The 19,292-nt window shown below is 36.7% G+C and overlaps 4 protein-coding genes across 4 annotated transcripts; 2 read left to right on the top strand and 2 right to left on the bottom strand.

The window, feature by feature from the left end:
* Positions 1–17: 17 nt before the first annotated feature.
* Positions 18–3,500, bottom strand: LOC125188454 (deoxyhypusine hydroxylase-like). The gene is made up of 8 exons (XM_048085303.1): positions 3,356–3,500; positions 2,327–2,522; positions 1,492–1,625; positions 1,198–1,412; positions 982–1,120; positions 724–850; positions 398–516; positions 18–312 (listed from the first exon to the last, which is right to left on the bottom strand). Exons 2-8 carry the CDS (start codon positions 2,481–2,483, stop codon positions 277–279), a joined length of 927 nt encoding a protein of 308 aa, XP_047941260.1. The 5' UTR covers positions 2,484–2,522; positions 3,356–3,500; the 3' UTR covers positions 18–276.
* A 1,153-nt stretch (positions 3,501–4,653) lies between these two features.
* On the top strand, positions 4,654–6,531 carry LOC125190162 (GDSL esterase/lipase At1g74460). Its single transcript, XM_048087373.1, has 5 exons — positions 4,654–4,963; positions 5,054–5,184; positions 5,273–5,512; positions 5,784–6,033; positions 6,103–6,531. The coding sequence occupies exons 1-5, from the start codon at positions 4,720–4,722 to the stop codon at positions 6,348–6,350; spliced, it is 1,113 nt and encodes a 370-aa protein (XP_047943330.1). The 5' UTR covers positions 4,654–4,719; the 3' UTR covers positions 6,351–6,531.
* A 5,197-nt stretch (positions 6,532–11,728) lies between these two features.
* LOC125190161 (cyclic dof factor 1-like) lies at positions 11,729–13,978 on the top strand. The gene is made up of 2 exons (XM_048087372.1): positions 11,729–11,990; positions 12,672–13,978. The coding sequence occupies exons 1-2, from the start codon at positions 11,838–11,840 to the stop codon at positions 13,749–13,751; spliced, it is 1,233 nt and encodes a 410-aa protein (XP_047943329.1). The 5' UTR covers positions 11,729–11,837; the 3' UTR covers positions 13,752–13,978.
* Positions 13,979–17,828: 3,850 nt separating this feature from the next.
* On the bottom strand, positions 17,829–19,101 carry LOC125190163 (GLABROUS1 enhancer-binding protein-like). Its single transcript, XM_048087374.1, has one exon. It carries the CDS (start codon positions 19,022–19,024, stop codon positions 17,975–17,977), a length of 1,050 nt encoding a protein of 349 aa, XP_047943331.1. The 5' UTR covers positions 19,025–19,101; the 3' UTR covers positions 17,829–17,974.
* Positions 19,102–19,292: the final 191 nt, after the last annotated feature.

Here is a 19,292-nt window from a genome sequence, read left to right as displayed (position 1 = left end):
AATGGGGGGATATTTGATTATCAAAACAGCACCTTTTTATTTTACTCTGATTTATGGTATCATGACAAAATTCAAACAAAAGTTGATACAAACTTCAAACTCCTACCGGTAGGTGTTAGATGTTATAGCTCCAGCCTTGACAGGGTAGAGTGTGCACCCCAAGGCTAAAAGCCAAACTCATAAGTTGAGAGATGTTAACAAAATAAGAGCAACTTCATTTCCATCTCTGCACTGCAATGGTTGAGAATAATGTGGTTGAAAAACAAGAAATTCAACTTAGCAGGAAGCTTGTGGCGTCTCCATGAAAAGGTACTGCAACAGAAAAATATTTCTCAGACCAAGCATGCCCATACTACTTAAATCAATCATCATAATCTCATTCGTTCCTTTTTATTACCTCGAAGGATTTTCCTGATTTTTCAAACTCGAGCATGCTGAGAGCAACTTCACAGCTCTGTGAGACGATGGGCTCGGGGTCTTTGGCAAATTCCTCAAGCAGAGCAATCGATTCTTCATCTACAACATAAAAACTGTGTGAAGACGAACACAGACAAATTGAAATGTGTACCAGAAAGCTGGTGGGCTCGGTGTTTGTGCTGAAGCGAAGCAGTCTATGTAAAGATTTAATTTTTTTTTGTAATAAAGTCCACATCTTTGTAAACAGATTGTAAATCAATTCAGCTTCTATAAAAGCATGCAAATTAAAATGTAGAGAGGCTGAACCTGCAATAGAACCAAGTGCCTCTGCTGCTTCGTGTCGAACCATAGGATGTTCATTTACATCTCTTAGAACCTGTGAAAGTGCATCTGAAGCTTTCTTGTTCTGCAGTTGGCCCAAGACATAAGCAACCTGGAACTCAATCAAAATCAAATAGTTGCAAAGGAATTATTCCAAGTCACCTCACATCTAATATCATGTCAGTCGACAGCATGATCTACGGGACAACAAACTCAAAGATTAACCAGAAAAGATAAACAAACCTCATGCCGCAGTAGAGCACTATTGGCACCTAAAGACTCAACGATAGCAGAAACAGCTTCTTCTCGCCCAAGGTTTCTAAGAGCAAAAAGAGCAGCATACCGCTCGTACATGCCCTTGTCTTCATTCAGTAGAACTTCCCTATAAAGTAAAGAAGTTGATAAAGCAACCAAATGATATAAAAACATGAACTAATGATATTTCTGTAAAATAACCACCTGAGTTCTTCTACAGAAGAAGACGCAGCAGGAGCCGCAGGGTCCACTGACAAGAAAGGGGATGTCTCAGTCACAGAAGTATTCTTCAACCCATCAATTCGACTCAGAGCTAGTTCACACGTCTCTCTAACTTCCTGAGCTGGATCTGAAACCAAACTATTCTTAAGAAGCGGGGCATTACGTTCCAAACCAATCGCACCAAGAGCTTCTGCAGCCTGAATATTTATAAATTCACAAATTATGAGACACCGCTTGATATTTTTGAATACAAAATCAAGATTCAAAAGCACATACCTCGTGGCGCACAATGGGATGCAATGAAAGATCATTTAAAACAGCTTCTAATGCAGGGATAGCTTCAGCATCTTGCATTTGACCCAAAGCAAATGCCGCCTCATGTGCGAGCAGGTTTGAAGTGTCCCTAGTTGCTGAAGTAGAGTTTACATCAAACTAGTTTAATGAGGCAGTTTTTTTCAGTCTCGGGCAACAGAAACTAAACGGATGTAACAACCAACCAGGACCAGATGAAACTTATAGCATTTTATCAAACTACTTCCTCCATCCACGAATAAGAGTCCCGTTTTCCCATTTTGGTTCGTCCACGAATAAGAGTCCCGGTTCATAATTACCATAAATGGTAAAGAGACCCCACATTCCACTAACTCATTCAACTCACATATCATTTAAAACTAATATATACAAGTGGGACCCCTATTCCACTAACTTTCTTCCACCCACTTTTCTTAACATTTCTTAAAACCCGCGCCATTTAGAAATGGGACTATTAATCGTGGACGGAGGGAGTATATTCTATATTTCATTTACTAAACAAAAGCAAACTGTCATGCAAAAGGACTATTAAACAAATTTTTCCAATTTTAAACTCGCATCAAGCATCTGAAAAGCTGCAGCTTCTAGAACGAAAGAAAGCTTAATGTTTCCATGTTCATATTAATGGCGGAAGGATACTTCACTTAGAAGAGCATAGAGACTAACAAGATATTGTTTCCCAGAAGTTTCACGCTGAAATAAAGTATGCAGTTAAAACACTACAAATCTAACACCTTGCTTAGAAAGAAGAACAAAGAAAACCCCAAAGAACATTTGTAAGTTGATATATGTAAGATACCTTGGATGAGAGCATTACGGGGTGCAGCGCCACGTAGGTTGCGGAGTGAAAAGAGGACTCTAAACCGCTCGGAGATAGGCTGCTTTTCGTCCAACAACCGTTCGCAAAGAAACTTCTCTGTTTCCGGCAGCACTTTAAATGAACGTTCACTATCCATTAGGAAATTTTAACGCCAAGAATTGATTATGGTTCAAGCCTAAACCAAACTCAAAACAACAAATTACTAAAAGTCAACCCAAATCCAACAGAAACAAAAATCTGAAAAATCCAAAAATTCTAAACTCATTTTATTAAAACTATTGCAATTTTCATAAAATATAAATATCATTACATCCATTATAATCAACCAAGACAAATGCCATATCATATTTCCAATCTATGTAAAAAAAGATACAGAAAGACTTGTATAAGTTATTACACTAATGCCATTTCGGTGGAAAGCTCATGTAATCATATAAGAGCTTATATTAGGAGAACTTCACTAATGCATATTATAAAATTCTAAGATAAACTTGTGTTATAAGCTGACAAAAGACTTTAATTGCCTATAGATTAATATAGAGCTGACCATTGGTCAATATCTTGCTGCAAAGGAAAACAAAAACTCCACATGAAGAAGAATGGCAACTAGATGTAGTACAAAATATAAAAAGCATAGACATGGGATAAAATACCCAAGACATGCAATATCCATGAGCATCTAGCTGGAAAAAAAATTACAGCTTGGAATTAGGTAAGAATATGTATTAACAGCAGATTAATTGGTGCACAGCACAAAGCCAATTAATATAGTCATAAATATTTGGAGGAATCCCAATTAGAAGTGTTGCACAATTTTATAGCCATGAACTCTTGAAACAAGTTTGAGCATCACATAATCCAATCCGAATTCAAACTCATAATATTTGGATAGGTCCCAAATGACTATTAAATTCAAGTCATAAAACCTTCTCCTACTTTAATCTTTCAATTTAATGTTACTACAGTAGAATATAAGAGGAATAAGATGTACTTATAAAAAATTCTTACCAATTTAAAGCTTCAAGCTTTTAAATAGTATTTCTTCAATGGAAGATGGAGAAGTGATAGGGGATGAGACAGAGGCGTGGCCGGATGGACTGGCGTCGCGATGGAGGAGCAATTGAGAAATAAGGCTTTTCACTTTTGCTCTCTCTTTTCAAAGGCCCAACAATAAAGGAAGGTTATATACTATGCAGTGGTAGGAGTACCAAATTAGAATAAATTTAGAGAGGTATCGCCTGCTGTTCCACCATACGCATGTACCGCTCCATCCCGCGGTTCATGTAGGCCTCCATAGCCTCGTTCATCCTCCGTTCGTACTCCTCGGGATCCCCACCACTACCGCTACCGCTACCACCCGCGTGATCCATCGCTCGATGATGCTCTTGAACAAGAAAGTTAGAGAGAGAAAAACTCGTTAAAACAAGTGGTGCAAATGAAAATGAAACGAAAATCGCGTTTATATATGATTTAAAAAAAAAAAAAAAAAAAAAAAAAAAATCGGAAAACACCGCTGGCCGATCGCTAGCCGATCGGGCCTCCGCCACAATGGTGGCTAGCCGATCGGCCAGCGGATCGGCTAGCGAAGCGAAGCGATCGGCCAGCCCACGCCGATGCGCTCGCCGATTGCAATGGTTCGGCTAGCCGATCGGCTAGCGCGACGAATCGGCTAGCCGGTCGCTAGCCGACCATTGCGGATGCTCTTATGACTTCTAAGAAATTTAATTTGTAGCAAATTAAACTCTATACTTCTATACTTTCGGGCCTAGATTTTGGAACTCAAGCTTAATTTTTTACAGAAAAGGCGTTCAATTTTTAAAATTTTGAACTTTGTCGATTACTTATTTAATTTAATTAGTTCAAATAGAACTTCTACACTGCTCGGTAAAATATGAGTTCAAAATTTCTTTGGATATCTTAGTAGTTTTGCCTAACTTTCATCAGCAAAGTGCGAATTTGAGATAAATTGTTAAATTAGGGATTAATTATAATTTTAATTAGAATTAATCAAGTCATTCTATTAGATATTCTGTCAGAGTTATAAAAGGGCCAGGCAATAATTGTTTTAAGGATCCAACTATATAAAATTAGTATGTAAAGTAGTGTTAAGTCAATCATGTTCTAAATAGAAAACGATAGTTGGAAATGAAACAGTTAAAATAATCCTGGGAATTCTGTTTATAGATAAAAATGCACTCAACTTGATACAAGTTGGTCTTGTTAGGCTTCTGCCGTTGTATCCGAAATCTAATGGTAGTTGCATAGTAGGTCAGAAAATCCAAACATGTTGGTTCATCAAACTCCTCTCTCACTTTCTAGCTCTTTAAATCTTAAATCTTTCCCATATCTTCATCCAAAACAAATTCAAGAAAATGACTAAGCCCAAACTCAAAACATTCCTTTCCATCTTCCTAACGTTTTTTCTTGTCCATGGACGATGCTGCAATTGCAAGGTAGTTCAGTTCATTTTCGGTGACTCCCTCTCTGACGTCGGCAACAACAACTATCTCTCCAAAAGCCTTGCCCGGGCGAGCCTACCGTGGTATGGCATAGATTTCGGCGATGGATTGCCTAATGGGAGATTCTCAAATGGTCGAACCGTCGCTGATATAATTGGTAAATCATCTTTTCTCAGTATGTACATTTTGTAGAATTGCATACATACTTAATTAATACAGTACATGTCTGTTTCGTGAATTTCCCAAGGTGATAAGATGGGGCTGCCTAGGCCTCCTGCTTTCCTAGACCCGAATCTTAATGAAGATACCATACTCGCGAATGGAGTGAACTACGCTTCCGGAGGTGGTGGCATACTTAATGAGACCGGATCATACTTTGTGAGTATGACTGCACATTCTTTATAGGTCCGAGTCTCACACTTTTTTCTGAAATAGACATATGATATTCGTCTTCTGTCTGTTTCAGGTTCAAAGATTCGGGCTGTACAAGCAAATAGAGTTGTTTCAAGGGACTCAAGATTTGATAATTGGCAAAGTAGGTGACACCGAGGCCAGGAAATTCTTCCAAGAAGCGCGATATGTGGTCGCCCTTGGCAGCAACGACTTCATCAACAACTACTTAATGCCCGTCTACAAGGATTCGTGGAGCTACACCGATGATACCTTCATTCAGTATCTCACTGAGACACTAGAAAACCAACTAAATGTAAGTACGATCACTTCGCTCGGTATAACTAATGTTCTTTCCATCCCATGAGACTCACACCTTTTTTTTGGTCGTAAATTAAAGATTGGGTAATTAGTGTAATTAAATTAGTATTTTTAAGTGTTATAAGAAATCACTTAGTTAACTCTAATTCTTACTTAATATTAGTAAAATAGTTGAGATGATCCGGAAAACAAAGTATGAGAGACATGGGACGTATGTAGTACATCTTATTCTAACCCGACCTTTACGATCATTTTTAAATCCGCAGTTGCTACACTCCTTGGGGGCGCGAAACATGATGGTGTTTGGGTTGGGCCCAATGGGGTGCATCCCGCTTCAGAGAGTGCTGAGCACGACGGGCGGATGCCAGGACAAGACAAACAAACTAGCCCTAGGCTTCAATGAGGCAACTAGCAAGCTAGTGACCAAATTGTCAACCACTTTGCCTAATGCAACCATTAGGTTTGGGGATGCATACGACGTCGTCAACGATCTCATCTCCAATCCCGGGAAATACGGTAAGAATTACAATTATCTTATGGTTCTAACTTCTAAGCATACTTTATTAACGTGGGATGAAATTTCAGGATTCAGCAACTCAGACTCCCCGTGCTGCTCGTTCGGGAAGATCCGGCCAGCGCTAACGTGCGTTCCAGCGTCGACGCTGTGCAAGGAGAGGAGCAAGTACGTGTTTTGGGATGAATATCATCCATCAGATAGTGCTAATGAGCTCATTGCTATAGAGATGATTAAAAAACTAGGATTCAAGCCAATAAATGGCACCAATTCGCCTTCCCCTGCATCTGCTCTGCCTCCATCTGCCGATGGAAATTAGATTTTTGATACTTCTCTGTCAAATTTGAAGAGTACATTTTTCTTCCTATGAAACTATGTTTTGAACATAATAGGAGTATTATTTACTACTCCATATTTGTTGCCTTTGTGAGTGTGTATTAGTTAGTAGTGTTTTTTGTTTGAAGATCATGGAATACAAGTGATGAAGGAATTAAAAGTTACCTTATTTTTCCAATAAAATCTTTGCATAACAAAAAAATTGCTTCAAAAGCAATGCAGGTCATGTTCTTAGGACACGATTTTTGTTTTTTAATCGAAACATGCTATATTTGTGATTTGTTACTCAATTAAGCCACTTTCGAGCGTTCGAGTGAATGAACTTATGAACCTGACACAATATCGTAGCCTAGAATCGCATACGAAACTCGGTTTAGACGGATGGAATCGCCAACACCTTTGAAATCGACCCGAGTAAGTAGTAACAGCACATCGGATAGGTGAAAGATGCTACATACGAGGTTTTTGTTGAATTGTCTTTGTGCAGTTCATTCAACATTTTTCGTATGCATAGCTTGAAATGTTTGCGATTTTCCTCTCCACTCTCCAATATCATTAATTTCACACTAACTAATCATATGAACACTGACGGATTCAAGAGTTTTAATTAGGGTTTGTTAAGTTATAGCAATATATTTATACGGTATTTCACATTTAATTTGGGTTTGCTATAGTATATTTATACAGTACATTATTTAGTTTGGTAAGTGAATTGAGAATATGAATAAAATAGAGAAATCGATGTTTCTGTATTACACTTTAAATATTTTCATACCAATGCTTCACCAATTCATATAAAAATGAGTGGAAGCCCTTTTACTTTCTCTTTTCTTCATAATGAAATGATACTTTCATCCATTTTCTTTCTACAAGATTAATCAATTGCAATAATGCATCGCTATACTAGTCTAAATCATATAAAAACCAACGATGCTCATTCATAATAAGCAACAAAGTGACAAGATGTGTATCAAAATCAAATTTTAATCTTTGTAATTTCACGGCATAGCAATCATCTATCTCACAATTTTGTTACCTAATTCACAAATTTGCATTATAAGTAGAAAATAAGTAATGCTTTATATATTGGCAGCCACTTCTTTAACTAGTATATGTATATCTAGTATCTAGTGGACACTATGATAGGAGGAGAATTCTTTTTTACTTCACTTCTGAATGTGTTAGTTAAGTTTTGTTGAGACACGTGGCGATCTGTAAAAGGTTTATGAGAGTAATTAAAAGTTAGAATTCTGATTAATTTAGTCTAATCCTGGTTTGTTAATTATTCCCTCTCAAAACGATTGACTAATTATTTTTATCCACGTTTCACCAGCTCACGTTTCCACCTTACTAAGGATAACATAAAACATTAAATCTTGATGAATATTGTTAGGTTCCAAATATAAAAGCGATAGAGAGTCTGCATAAATATATATGAAACGGAAAACGTACTGTATTTCTCTTTTTTCAGATCCTATATTCTTTTATTTTGCTCGAAGAGACTATATATTTTATATTCTTTTATTTTCGCTCGAAAAGACTATATTTTATTTCAGCAAATTATTATATTCTCACATTTGTTTTCGATGGGCTATTAGCCAATTAATTGATATGTCAAACAGTTAATTATTCTATTCTACTTTTTGACACAATACCTTCATTTTATAATTTTCTATATTCGTTTTTTTTATTTAATTTTTCATAATTATATTTCATGACTAATATATTTTTCGAGTATTATTTTGAGTGTAGATAAATCAATTAGCAACTAATTATGGTGATTCAGCACCCATGGCCACTATGTTTTTTCTTAATCTTTCTCACCGACAAGTTGGTCTATCGCCTTGTCAGCACTCAAGGTCAGCTCTTTCAAATTGAATTTATTTATTTTTCCTTCTTTTATGCATAATTAATTATCTTACTTTATTGAATAATTTATCCTAATTTAATCTTAGGCCTTATAATGAATTGATGGTTTAGTTATTAGCAGCGTCCAAACATTTAGGCGGCGGATGAAGGTCGAAAATGTGAAGTGTACGTGACGGATGTGTTTACATAAAGAGCAAATCAATTGAAACAAATATCATTCAAATCTTAAGATTTTGATTATCATTGGATGGTTAATTGAATTAGTTATGGAACATTTATATTACTGACAGAATTGTTTTTTCTAATTAAAAAATGAAATCTTATACTCCTTCCGTCCAAAAAAAATAGTTCATTTGTGTATGACAATGAGTTTTAATACTCATTCCGTCTCCAAAGAATATGCACCTTGGGTTCGTCACGAGTTTTAATGCAAAATTAGTAAAGTAAGAGAGAGGTAGAGAGAAAAAGTAATTAAAGTATTATAAATGGGAAATGAGTCTCACCTCATTAGAGATAAAAGAGTTTCCAAAATTGGAAAGTGCATATTCTTGTGGGACAGACTAAAAAAGAAAGGGTGCATATTTTTGTGGGATGAAGGGAGTAAGAAATTTGTAAAATAAGAGAGATAAAGAGAAAAAACCAATAAATTATGGGAGAAAGGAGAAAATCTCGCAAGACATGAGAAGGGTACTTGGTTGTGTCCCGTCTTTCCAAACAAGAAGAGAACAAGCTTTCTTGTAGTAGTTGGAGTTGAATAATGAGAAATGAACTTTCCATTTTAGATTATGAGAGATGAATTTTTTATTTTTAGAAATGAAACTACTAATTTTTATAGACATTCCACAATTGCATGAGACTTTTTTACAAAATGAGACAGATATAGTAAAATTCTTTATATAAAACAACCGGAACAAGGGTCTATTCACAAAATATCATAACTTTCAAAATTAATCAAAAAATAAAAAATTATTAATAAAGTTCAATTCAAATCAAATGTACACTTATGAATCTTTAAATTTCAGGTAAAGTGATTAATGTTTGAGGTGAAAATATTGAATTCAAATTTATCATCACAATTCACACATTCTATAAAGATATGTTTGTTTATTAGGAGTCATAAGAAATGACTTAGGAATCTTGAGTGTTACCCGACAAAGGGAGGAACTTATAGTAATGCATTTATTAATTTTAATAAAAGATGAATTTGATCTTTTACTATTAAAGTGACGTATGGTCGGTGTGCAAAATGTTTATACTCCATATTTTATACTCCAGTCGATAAAATTATCTCCGACCAAAACATATTTTTAATATCTAGCGTCAGTACGAAGTTTGGAGTAATCAGTAATGCATTAGAGGTAGTTTGTTTCGGTTTGAATTTTGTAAGAACATTGCATAATTGCATTACATCTTAATTGCATTCTTCAACTTTTATATAATTAAAATGAATAAATATCATGTATTGCAACAAAATGCAGAAGTATATATTTACTAGTACAATCTAATCCACAATAATACATCTATGTATTTCTCTCCCTTCTCTTTTGTACTTTTCTCTGATTTTCCGATTACTTTCTTCCTCATTTCTTTTATGTAGGGATGAAGCTAGCTTATGTGGGGTCGGGAGGCAAAGCTGTTGTCATTGGCACAACCGTTGGCCGATTATAGAGCTTGTTGGAGACACTCATGGACCGGTGGTATCCCACCCGATCCCACTGGATTCGTCGTCGGAAGTATGTGAGAGAAAATATTAAAAAAAGCAAGTTAGATTAAATTGGATTAGATTCAATTTTTATAAATTAAAAATTTAAAAATATTCCTCACAGAGGGAAGTTAATAATATCCAAACATAAAATAATAGTAGTAATTTTATGAATTAATAAAAATAAAGTATCACCATGAATCCCTATTATTGCAAACATACTCTCTAACAAGTAAAAACACTAAGCTAAGATTATTACTCTATTCTATCCTTCCCAAGAAAAGAGAGTCGGATTTCTTTTAATCCGTCCTAAGAAAGTTAAGTTATTTCTTTTTTCTAATAAAAAAATAAATTATTTAAATAATTTTATTTTATTTCATCATCTATTCTGCTTCCTTTTACCTCTCGTACTTTATTTATTTCTGACAAAAAAAAATTGACGTCAATTTTGGTAAAAGAGTCTCACAAGTCACAAATGATATTGGCCAGGATTTATTCCCACTATCATAACATGAATTTAAGTACAAATGTTAAAAAATCTTAGCCAATATAAGCCAATCATAAGACTCCACGTCATCCAACACTCTGTATTTATGCAAGTAACATAAAAATCTGCACACTCAGAAAATATCAGTTTCACGGAGCTTCGGTGCAACTCCGAATCTAGCTTATGTATTTCTCAGTGGTCCCCGCCCACAAAACTTGTGGCTCTAAATTTTCTGCCCCCTTGCCCACGTGGCACCCACGATAATCAATATCTATAATCTCTTTTTTTTTCACATGTATAGGAATTGGGGGAGACCAGATATTGGTTTATCTTTGTTTATGGTATAAAAACTGATAGTAGCTCTCTTTTTGCATACGGATAATGGCATTCATTATTATTTTAATAAAAGTGATATTTTATAAATATTCTGGTGTAGAGAACACAAATAAGTCCTCTTTCTACGTGGATATATTTCCTCTGTTACAGGGGCGGAGCTAGAAATTTAGAAGGGGAGGGGCAAATTTATATACAAGGGAATTTTAAAAATTTGAAGAGGGAACATTTAGTGAGAAATTGGAAGAAATAAATGGTAAATAATAGAGAATATACATAAATATGAAAATATGAGGTGGGGTAATTGCCCCTCTTTCTACATGTGTGGATCCGCCCGTGCTCTGTTCTATTGGTGTAGGGTATTTTCTTAGAAACTCTATTGTTAAAAGTTTTAAACGGTTCACATGATAGTTTTGGGATGGAACACTAGTGTTTAAAATTTAGTTTGACACGCATATGCGTGGACAATATATTATATCTTAGTTGTATAATTCGCTTGAATTGTTGAGCAGAGAAAGTAAATAAAGCAAATAAAATCCTCAATTACACATAATTAAGCTATGGTTAGTCTAATTATATGTGTCAAAGTAGTTCCAAAGCAAGCTAGTTAAAGACATGCTTATTTTGGAGTATATGATTCGCTTTCTAATATTTTTACCTTTTGTACTCATAATATTTCTATTTTTCGATTGCAAACCTATATCTTAGAACACTCTTGAAACGTTTTTTGTTGAAAACTTGGGGATTTTATATTAAAAGGACTACTGTTAATCATCGTATGATTAAACCTTCTGCTACTTGGAACAATTAACACTCAAATTTACACTGATATTTGAGCATAAAATGGGTACATTAATAAAGTCGAAAAATTCGTGTGTTCCGACCCCACCAAAGTAGGGCCGAAGATTTAGTTGGGGTGTGGAGGGGTATTTGATTTTAGGATACCAATTTATTTGTTAAAAACTTAAAGCATTGCCAACACAGCCTTTTTGTTATCTTTTTCTTCTTTGTTATTCATTTCTCGCATTTGTAATCTTTTTCTTACCTCTTGTTCATTTTCAAGATTTTGTTGACCAAATATGAAGGAGCCGGAGATCAAGCTCTTTGGCCGCAAGATCCTCTTACCGGAAAACGCCGGAGCCGTCGCAGCCACCGACGGCAACGGAGACGCCGGCGACTTAGACCGCTGCTTGGAAGAGCTTCATGATGAAAAGCAACTGCATGCTCACGAGGTAATAATCAATGACTCTCAAATTTCACACACTCACACAAACTAATCATATAATTTTGTGAATATATTCAAATTTTGAGGTGTTTATTGAAATTTTAATCACCCCAGATGCATAGACATTCACAACATAAAATAAATTCTGTGTTTCTAAATATGATTACACAATCTAATTATACTTAATTTTGATTTGGGAATTTGGGAGTTTTCTTCTTTATAAATGTAACTTTTTTTAGAAAAAGAACCATGACTACCTTTTTTAGGATGTAAGCAATAGTTTAACCTTTTTCCAATTCTTTCTGATTGAATCCTCCTATTCGATTAATCATAAATTTGAGAGTTTTTATTTTTATTTTAGTGGTTGGTATTTTTTCATGATTTCTCCGCCTCAAATTTAATTGATTAAAGAATTTGGTCCCCTGCATCCTGCTGCTCTAGAAGTATTTGATTCTGCTTTGATTTTCTTCTTTTTCAAATCCTTTTGGAACCATTGGTTAGCTTAAAAGGTGATCTGGAAAGTTCCAAAACACTTTCTATAACATATTCGGATTCCTAGGTTGTTATCTCATCAAATTGGAAGTGTAATCTTTTTTCCTAATTGGCTATACTAAATGCTCCCCAACTTTTATTATTTTTGTAATATAGATCCTGAGATAAGGATCTTTGTTCAATCCAAATTTCTTAGGATCAAGAATTAGAAGAGTGTGAAACTAGGGATCAAAATGTAGAGGAGCCATCGGTCGCCGGCGTGTCGGGAAACGAGGAAGCCGATGCGGGCAACGGGCAGCAGAAGGAGGCTCTGAAGAAGCCGGACAAGATCCTGCCCTGCCCTCGTTGCAATAGCATGGACACCAAGTTTTGCTATTACAACAACTACAATGTTAAACAGCCTCGACATTTTTGCAAGAGCTGCCAGAGGTATTGGACCGCCGGCGGCACCATGAGGAATGTCGCGGTGGGGGCTGGCCGTCGTAAGAACAAGAATTCGGCCTCCAAGGCTAGGGTGGATTCGCCTTTCGGGCCCAACTCCTCTGTCCTCTCCTTCAGCCCTGATGCTACCTTATGCGAGTCCATGGCCTCGGTTGTGAATCTCTCGGATAAGAGAGCTCCCGATGAGATTACGAACGATAAGAATGATCGTTCGATGAGATCATCCGTTACAATATCCAGTTCTGTGCCACAAGTGGTCAAGAATGGCCTACCACAACTCGTCGTGCCTAATTTGAATGGCGCTCCGTTTCCTATTCCTTACGTTCCGGGAGTGGCCTGGCCGATTCCTTGGAATCCCGCCCTACCCTTCCCGGCAATTTGCCCCCCGGGCTACCCAATGCCGGTCTATCCCGCACCGTATTGGAATTGTGGCACGCCTAATCCTTGGAACGTGTCGTGGGTGCCTACAACCCCTCCGGCTACAAACCAAACGACTAGTACCTCCGGCCCCAATTCTCCACTAGGTAAACATTCGAGAAATGGTGAATTGCTTAAGCCAAGCAATTCGCCAGGGCTCGAGCGTTCTGAGTCGAGGGATTCAGAAAGCTCGATCCTGGTTCCTAAAACACTGAGGATCGATGATCCAGAGGAGGCTGCAAAGAGTTCTATATGGGAAACACTCGGGATCAAGTATGATTCGGTTAGTAGGGAAGGTTTGTTCAAGGCCTTGCAACCAAAGGGCGACGAGAAAAAGCTAATGATCTCTGCCTCACCGGCACTGCAAGCCAATCCGGCTGCCTTGTCGCGTTCCATTACCTTCCAAGAGGGGGCCTAGCATCATCTACATATCGGTTGCCTAACGTCATCTACATAACGATCGCCTAGTGAGTTTGGTAATGTGCTCTTGGAGATTGTTTTGCAGGACATATCAAAATGTCGATTTTCTTGCAAGATTTCTCCCTTGGAAGAGTGCTGATTTTTTTCTTCTTCAAATTCCACCTTTTCTTGTAACGTTGGTGCACTTCATTGTTTATAGTGTGAATTTATGTACAAAATTTTGTAGAGAGAAAGTGCAAAAGGGAAGAGTGATAATAAGTGTCGAAATGTGTAGATTCAAATGATAAAACAATGGTAGTAACTAATTTTATTTTTTAAAACAAAAGGGCTTCCTTTTTCCATTTTCTTGTGATGTTTCAACATAAAAGATTTTTCTTTCTGCAACTAATTTCCAATGGAGTTCTGGATTTTAGCAAAAAGCAAGAATCTGAAAAAGATTATTACTATACTTTTTATAGTAGAGAGAAAGAAAGATAATCCTATCTATGTACATCCAAAAGGGAGAAACCAAGATAGAAAGGTCTAAACTAATTGACCCCATCATCCTATCTAAAAATTATTGTATTTTTGTTTGAGTTTTCAACATGCACATGAAATGATACTCAAATGAAAAGACGAAAGTATTTTGTGCTTTTATTTATTATTTCATGATAATGGATAATTAAGATAATTACTTTACACGGTTGGCAACCAAGCCACCTAAAGGGGTCTTTTTCCTAGATGGCTTTGTGATGTTCACATTTGCGAGTTTTCAATAAATCAATAAATAGTAGTACTAGTAATAACGAATAAATTAAATGTACTGTTTAGGCTTTTTGGGAGAAAAAAAAGAGAAAAGAAAACATGTGAACTGGCTGCATCAGAAAGTTGGGATATTATTCTTGTTGAGCAAATGTAGACCATTTGTATAACACTAGTTGTCGTGTATATGGTCCACAAAATTCCCACTTTCATAAAATGTCAATAAATTATTGTGCCATTTCACATTTTCAATAACTTTTAAAGATATATATGTATCTTAGAAACCAGAAACTTAAGCTAATTATGGTATTTCTCTCAAATTTATGACTTTAGTCTAAAATATACATGAAACAACTCATTTCCACACTCTATAATCCTTAAATTCTGACATTGAATAATAGGATAAAATACATTTTTGTAGATATTTGCCATAGCAAATTAACCTAAATCTCAAACTATGTTTATAAGATCACTTTTTAAATTCGCCCAAAGTTTATGGTTTTAAGACAAATAGTATGCTTTTTTTTTAACTATCTGAATGTAAACTATCTAGACCAATATGGTTTCGAACCAATAAGCCCAAAGTTTTCTAGTATTTTCTGTTTTGGACAATTAACTTAGTCTAGTGTGACTGCGATCAGTGGCGGAGCCAGGAATTAATGGATGGGGGTCCAAAATTCTGATAAATAATTGTTCAATTTATTTAGTTTCAATATTGTCAGAAGTTGACGTCGCATAGTCATATAAGCAACAAAAGGGATCGGTAACAAGACCAGATGAATAGTGAAAATGATTAAAACATAAACAGCAGAAACTATAAACACTTAATGAAAATAATTAGAACATGGAAATGGAAACTATTAACACATGTGATATGGAGATAAAGTAAATATGAATTAATTATTTTCTTAAATTGTAGAGATAATAAATACTAGAGTGTGTGAAATTCATTATATAAAATCACAAGTTGTGAGAAAATCATCAAAACCGATGGATAAATATTGACGATGCAAGTAATATGGAATACTAGTATTTACATATTTGAAGGATAAAAAATATTATTTTTAATGAATATGTATAGATTAAAATTTCAGAATGAAAGAAAATAAATATAATATTTATAATATAAAAAAACTTACACATAAAAGAGATACGTATGTAAAATGTAAATATAATATTTATATTTATAATAGGTCTGGAGAGCATTGAACACAGGATCTCACACAAAATAGGCAGGTCTAAAAATCAACTGGGCTAGAGAAATATTTGAATATGATTGTATACCTATATTATATATACAAAAAGTAAAATGACTGGGGGACCCAAGGGCCCCCTGGGCCAGCGTGGCTCCGCCCCTGACTGCGATCCACCTAGCCATAGGAAAAATGCAAGAAGCTTGCCACTATATATTAGTACTCCATAACTCGTAGTAGTAATTTCTAATATGTACTAACTCATAATATGTAATTCTTGCATTTCTCCTAGTTTCATCGTTAACTGTATTGTTTTATAATTGTAAATTTATTATCTAGGATATGTTCATTACTTAATACTTTGTATACTAATTAGTTAATACTAGTACTATTCTATTATAAAATGTAAATATAATTTGTGTAAATATGTGCCCAGTAGCATACTAGCATTGTAAAAAGTTATCCCAAAAATGTTAAAAGTTTCTTTAGTAATTAAAGCTTTGAGTTTTGAAATTCGTAATTTATTTAACAAAGATTGTCAATATCATATTCATTATTTTAAAAATAGATAATAGAAACATTGGTTACTGTTTCAAAACTGGATCCACGAATATGCCAATCGATCCAGTTAAAAGCTCCAATTTTACAATTACTGATTACCGATCCTAACAATCAAGTCGGAGGCAGAGTGTCGGACCATTACTACTGAGAGCGGGCAAAGGACACGACCACTCCAAGGACGGGTACAGGTTGGATCCCGAACATCCAGGGTTGGACCTTGCTGGAGAAACCACTGCAGCCACTCTAAGGAGATGCTCATTTGAAGACAGATCAAGGCTTTTACCATGATTCTGCTCCATCTGCCAAGCAATTTATACACACCACCTAGTTATTCAGTATGTGTTTGATTTTTTTCCTAGATTTTCTTTTTCCCTTCTAAATGTTGTTTGAATTCATTTCCAAATTTTTATTTTTCCCTTCTAATGCCGTGTTTCAAATGAGTTGTTGTGGGTTATCACATGGCTGTCGCGTGCCGTGAGTGACAACCATTATCTGACATGCGAGTCGACGAACTTTGCCTCCTAGGGAGAACTGGATTTGCTATCTTGCCAAAGCATATGCACATATTAACATTCAATAAGAAAAGCTGGAAAAAACAGTTTTTCTCAGTTGGGAATCGTATCCTCCTCCATTCTTATCCTCATCTCCCACATACACACCGGCCCTTCCAACAAAATCAGGGGAAGAACGCAAACAAAACCTCTATTTTCATATGTTCAAACATGGTGTATTAAATTGACAACAAATTAAGGCGATTCTTGCATACAATTACAACCCCCATCAAGTTTCTTCACTCAAATCACAAGTACAGAGAGTGGGGGAAAGAAAATGTGTTACTAGAGACGTGGTGATAATCAAGAATGTTTAAAAGAAGCACACTACAGAGATGAAACTCTACTTCGAAAATCTGACTGGACCATCAAGGGATCTCACTCTGACAAGAGAGGGAAAAAAACATGCATGAATTCCCACAATGGTTCAAGGTGTTGAAACCTGGCTCCGGATGCAGTAAAGCTTAGCCACAATTCTTCATCATCCTACAACGGTCTATCTACTCTCTACAAACCTTGGACTCTCCATCTCTTTCTCTCCCGGCTCTCTACAATTAAATTACAATTGTTTTGGCAGAGGTGTGCAGTTGAGGTTGTTGATGTGGAAGAACAATTTCAGTCAGGCAAGAGAGTTTTGATGGTGTTGGTTTTTCATCAAGGCTATTGATTTTTCATGTAACGGAATTGGGTTTGCTGATTTTATCAGGAAGGGCTAAACTATCGCTTTACTTCAACCTCAGCTGAAAACCATGGGGATACTTGAGAAAACTAGGCCTAAATTTGATGGTTTTCTGCAACTAGGGGGTGTTGAAAATCTACTTGAATTCAAGAATGGAGCATCTAAGTAGACAAAAATTTGGGTATTCACAATCAACGGCTACTACTTTATACATAATTACATATAGCATGATGTATTCATATAATTGTGCAAAATGATCATCAAATCTTACAAGAACACTCAATTGTTGTTTGTATAGTTTATTCAAACCAAGATAGAAAAAGGAAAGACGCGCAATAAAGCAAGATAAATGCATATAAACGGTACTCACATAGATCGATAGTCAGAAAACATATAGCAAAACATTAACTAACAGCTTACTAAAAAGATGAGTTTTTAACCATAACATGCTAACACAAAAACATAAAGTCGATGACCATAAACAAGCAAAGGCTTACTAATCCTTGGTTTCCATGGCAGCCAAAACAAGCTTGGCTTGGGCTACTTTCACCTCCAACTGTTTGAGGTAAACCTTGAGCTCTTCCACCTTCAGCTTGTTCCACTCATTCTCCACATCCCCTGATCCAAAAGCCGCTTCACCGTAGATGCAAAGTCTTTCCTCCATTGTCGCCCCACACCGATTCAGGGTTGTCGTCGTCGTGGTGGTCTTCTTCTCCAGCTCCCGACTCTTCCCATCATCAGCCTCCTTCTTTCCTACGGCTCTCTTAACCACACTCCCATTCGCTCTGGGACTCCCCACCACCTTCACAACCCCCTTTTCCTCATTCCCCCAAATCGCTTTAGAGAGATCATATGCCATTTGCTCCTGTGGCTTGGAGAATGTCTTATCCTTCCCATCATCCTTCTCCCTGCTCTTTAAGTACTTTCTCCGCAGCCTCCTTATCTTGTCCTGCAACTGCGTTCTCGTGAAATCAGTGAAATCTGTTAGTAGACTCTCCTTGGAAAACTCGTAATAGTGATCCAGATTCGCCAATGGATCGAGATTGAACTTTTTCTGGAACTCTATCATCCCTTCCAAAATCAAGATCTCGTCCTCCTCGCTCCACAGCCTCTGGAACATATTCGACTTCTTCTCCGCAGTCTCCGGCTCGGCGGCCGGGCTCTTCTTCGGCTTCTTCGCATCCTTACCGGCCGTGTCTTCAGCGGAGCGTTTCGCGGCGGCGGCGGATTTCGTCGGTGTGACAGGATCGGCAGCGGGCTTGGATTTGGCCTTCCTGCTTGATTTCGGAGACTCTTCGACCGGCTTCGCGGCGAGTGGAATAACTTCCGGAGCGTCGGGCTCGGACTCCGTTTCAGATCCGGATTCTTCTTCGTCGGAGGAAGAAGGGGGCGGCAGCGGCAGCGAGGGTTTGGCGGCGGGAATCTGAGTCTGTGGTTTACTTTGGGGAGGGGAGGCGTCGGATTCCTCCTCCTCGGAGCTTCCCTCCTCGCTGGAATCCGATTCGGATTCCTCAACTGGCTTCACGGGTTCACGGTTTTTGGCCATTTTTTTTTTCACAGAGAGAAACTAGGGTTTGTGGGGGTGAGAGACGGCTTGTGTTGTGCGCTACTTTGTTTTAATTTTTTTGAATTGATATAATAAGCCTATTTATCGTGCCACACCACACAAACACCGTGAAATACTCTCATTGGAAAACAACTGTCGCTTTAAACCCCCAATAAATTTTATGTATGTTTCCTAAGTTGAATAGATGTAGTTCTAGTGAATAACGGTAATTTTTGAAACTTTAATTCATTATTTTAAAGATACATAC

The sequence above is a fragment of the Salvia hispanica genome, chromosome 5 (assembly GCF_023119035.1).
Source record: "Salvia hispanica cultivar TCC Black 2014 chromosome 5, UniMelb_Shisp_WGS_1.0, whole genome shotgun sequence".
Lineage (NCBI taxonomy): Eukaryota > Viridiplantae > Streptophyta > Magnoliopsida > Lamiales > Lamiaceae > Salvia > Salvia hispanica.
This window is presented reverse-complemented; position numbering and strand designations above follow the sequence as displayed.

Coding starts and splice junctions, on each gene's coding strand:
- LOC125190163 (XM_048087374.1), bottom strand. CDS start 19,024: ATGGCCAAAAACCGTGAACCCGTGAAGCCAGTTGAGGAATCCGAATCG.
- LOC125190162 (XM_048087373.1), top strand. CDS start 4,720: ATGACTAAGCCCAAACTCAAAACATTCCTTTCCATCTTCCTAACGTTT. Junction 5,185..5,272: donor ATGAGACCGGATCATACTTT/GTGAGTATGACT, acceptor TGTCTGTTTCAG/GTTCAAAGATTCGGGCTGTA. Junction 5,513..5,783: donor CACTAGAAAACCAACTAAAT/GTAAGTACGATC, acceptor TTAAATCCGCAG/TTGCTACACTCCTTGGGGGC.
- LOC125188454 (XM_048085303.1), bottom strand. CDS start 2,483: ATGGATAGTGAACGTTCATTTAAAGTGCTGCCGGAAACAGAGAAGTTT. Junction 1,413..1,491: donor ATCCCATTGTGCGCCACGAG/GTATGTGCTTTT, acceptor ATAAATATTCAG/GCTGCAGAAGCTCTTGGTGC. Junction 517..723: donor GGCACTTGGTTCTATTGCAG/GTTCAGCCTCTC, acceptor TTTATGTTGTAG/ATGAAGAATCGATTGCTCTG.
- LOC125190161 (XM_048087372.1), top strand. CDS start 11,838: ATGAAGGAGCCGGAGATCAAGCTCTTTGGCCGCAAGATCCTCTTACCG. Junction 11,991..12,671: donor AGCAACTGCATGCTCACGAG/GTAATAATCAAT, acceptor CAAATTTCTTAG/GATCAAGAATTAGAAGAGTG.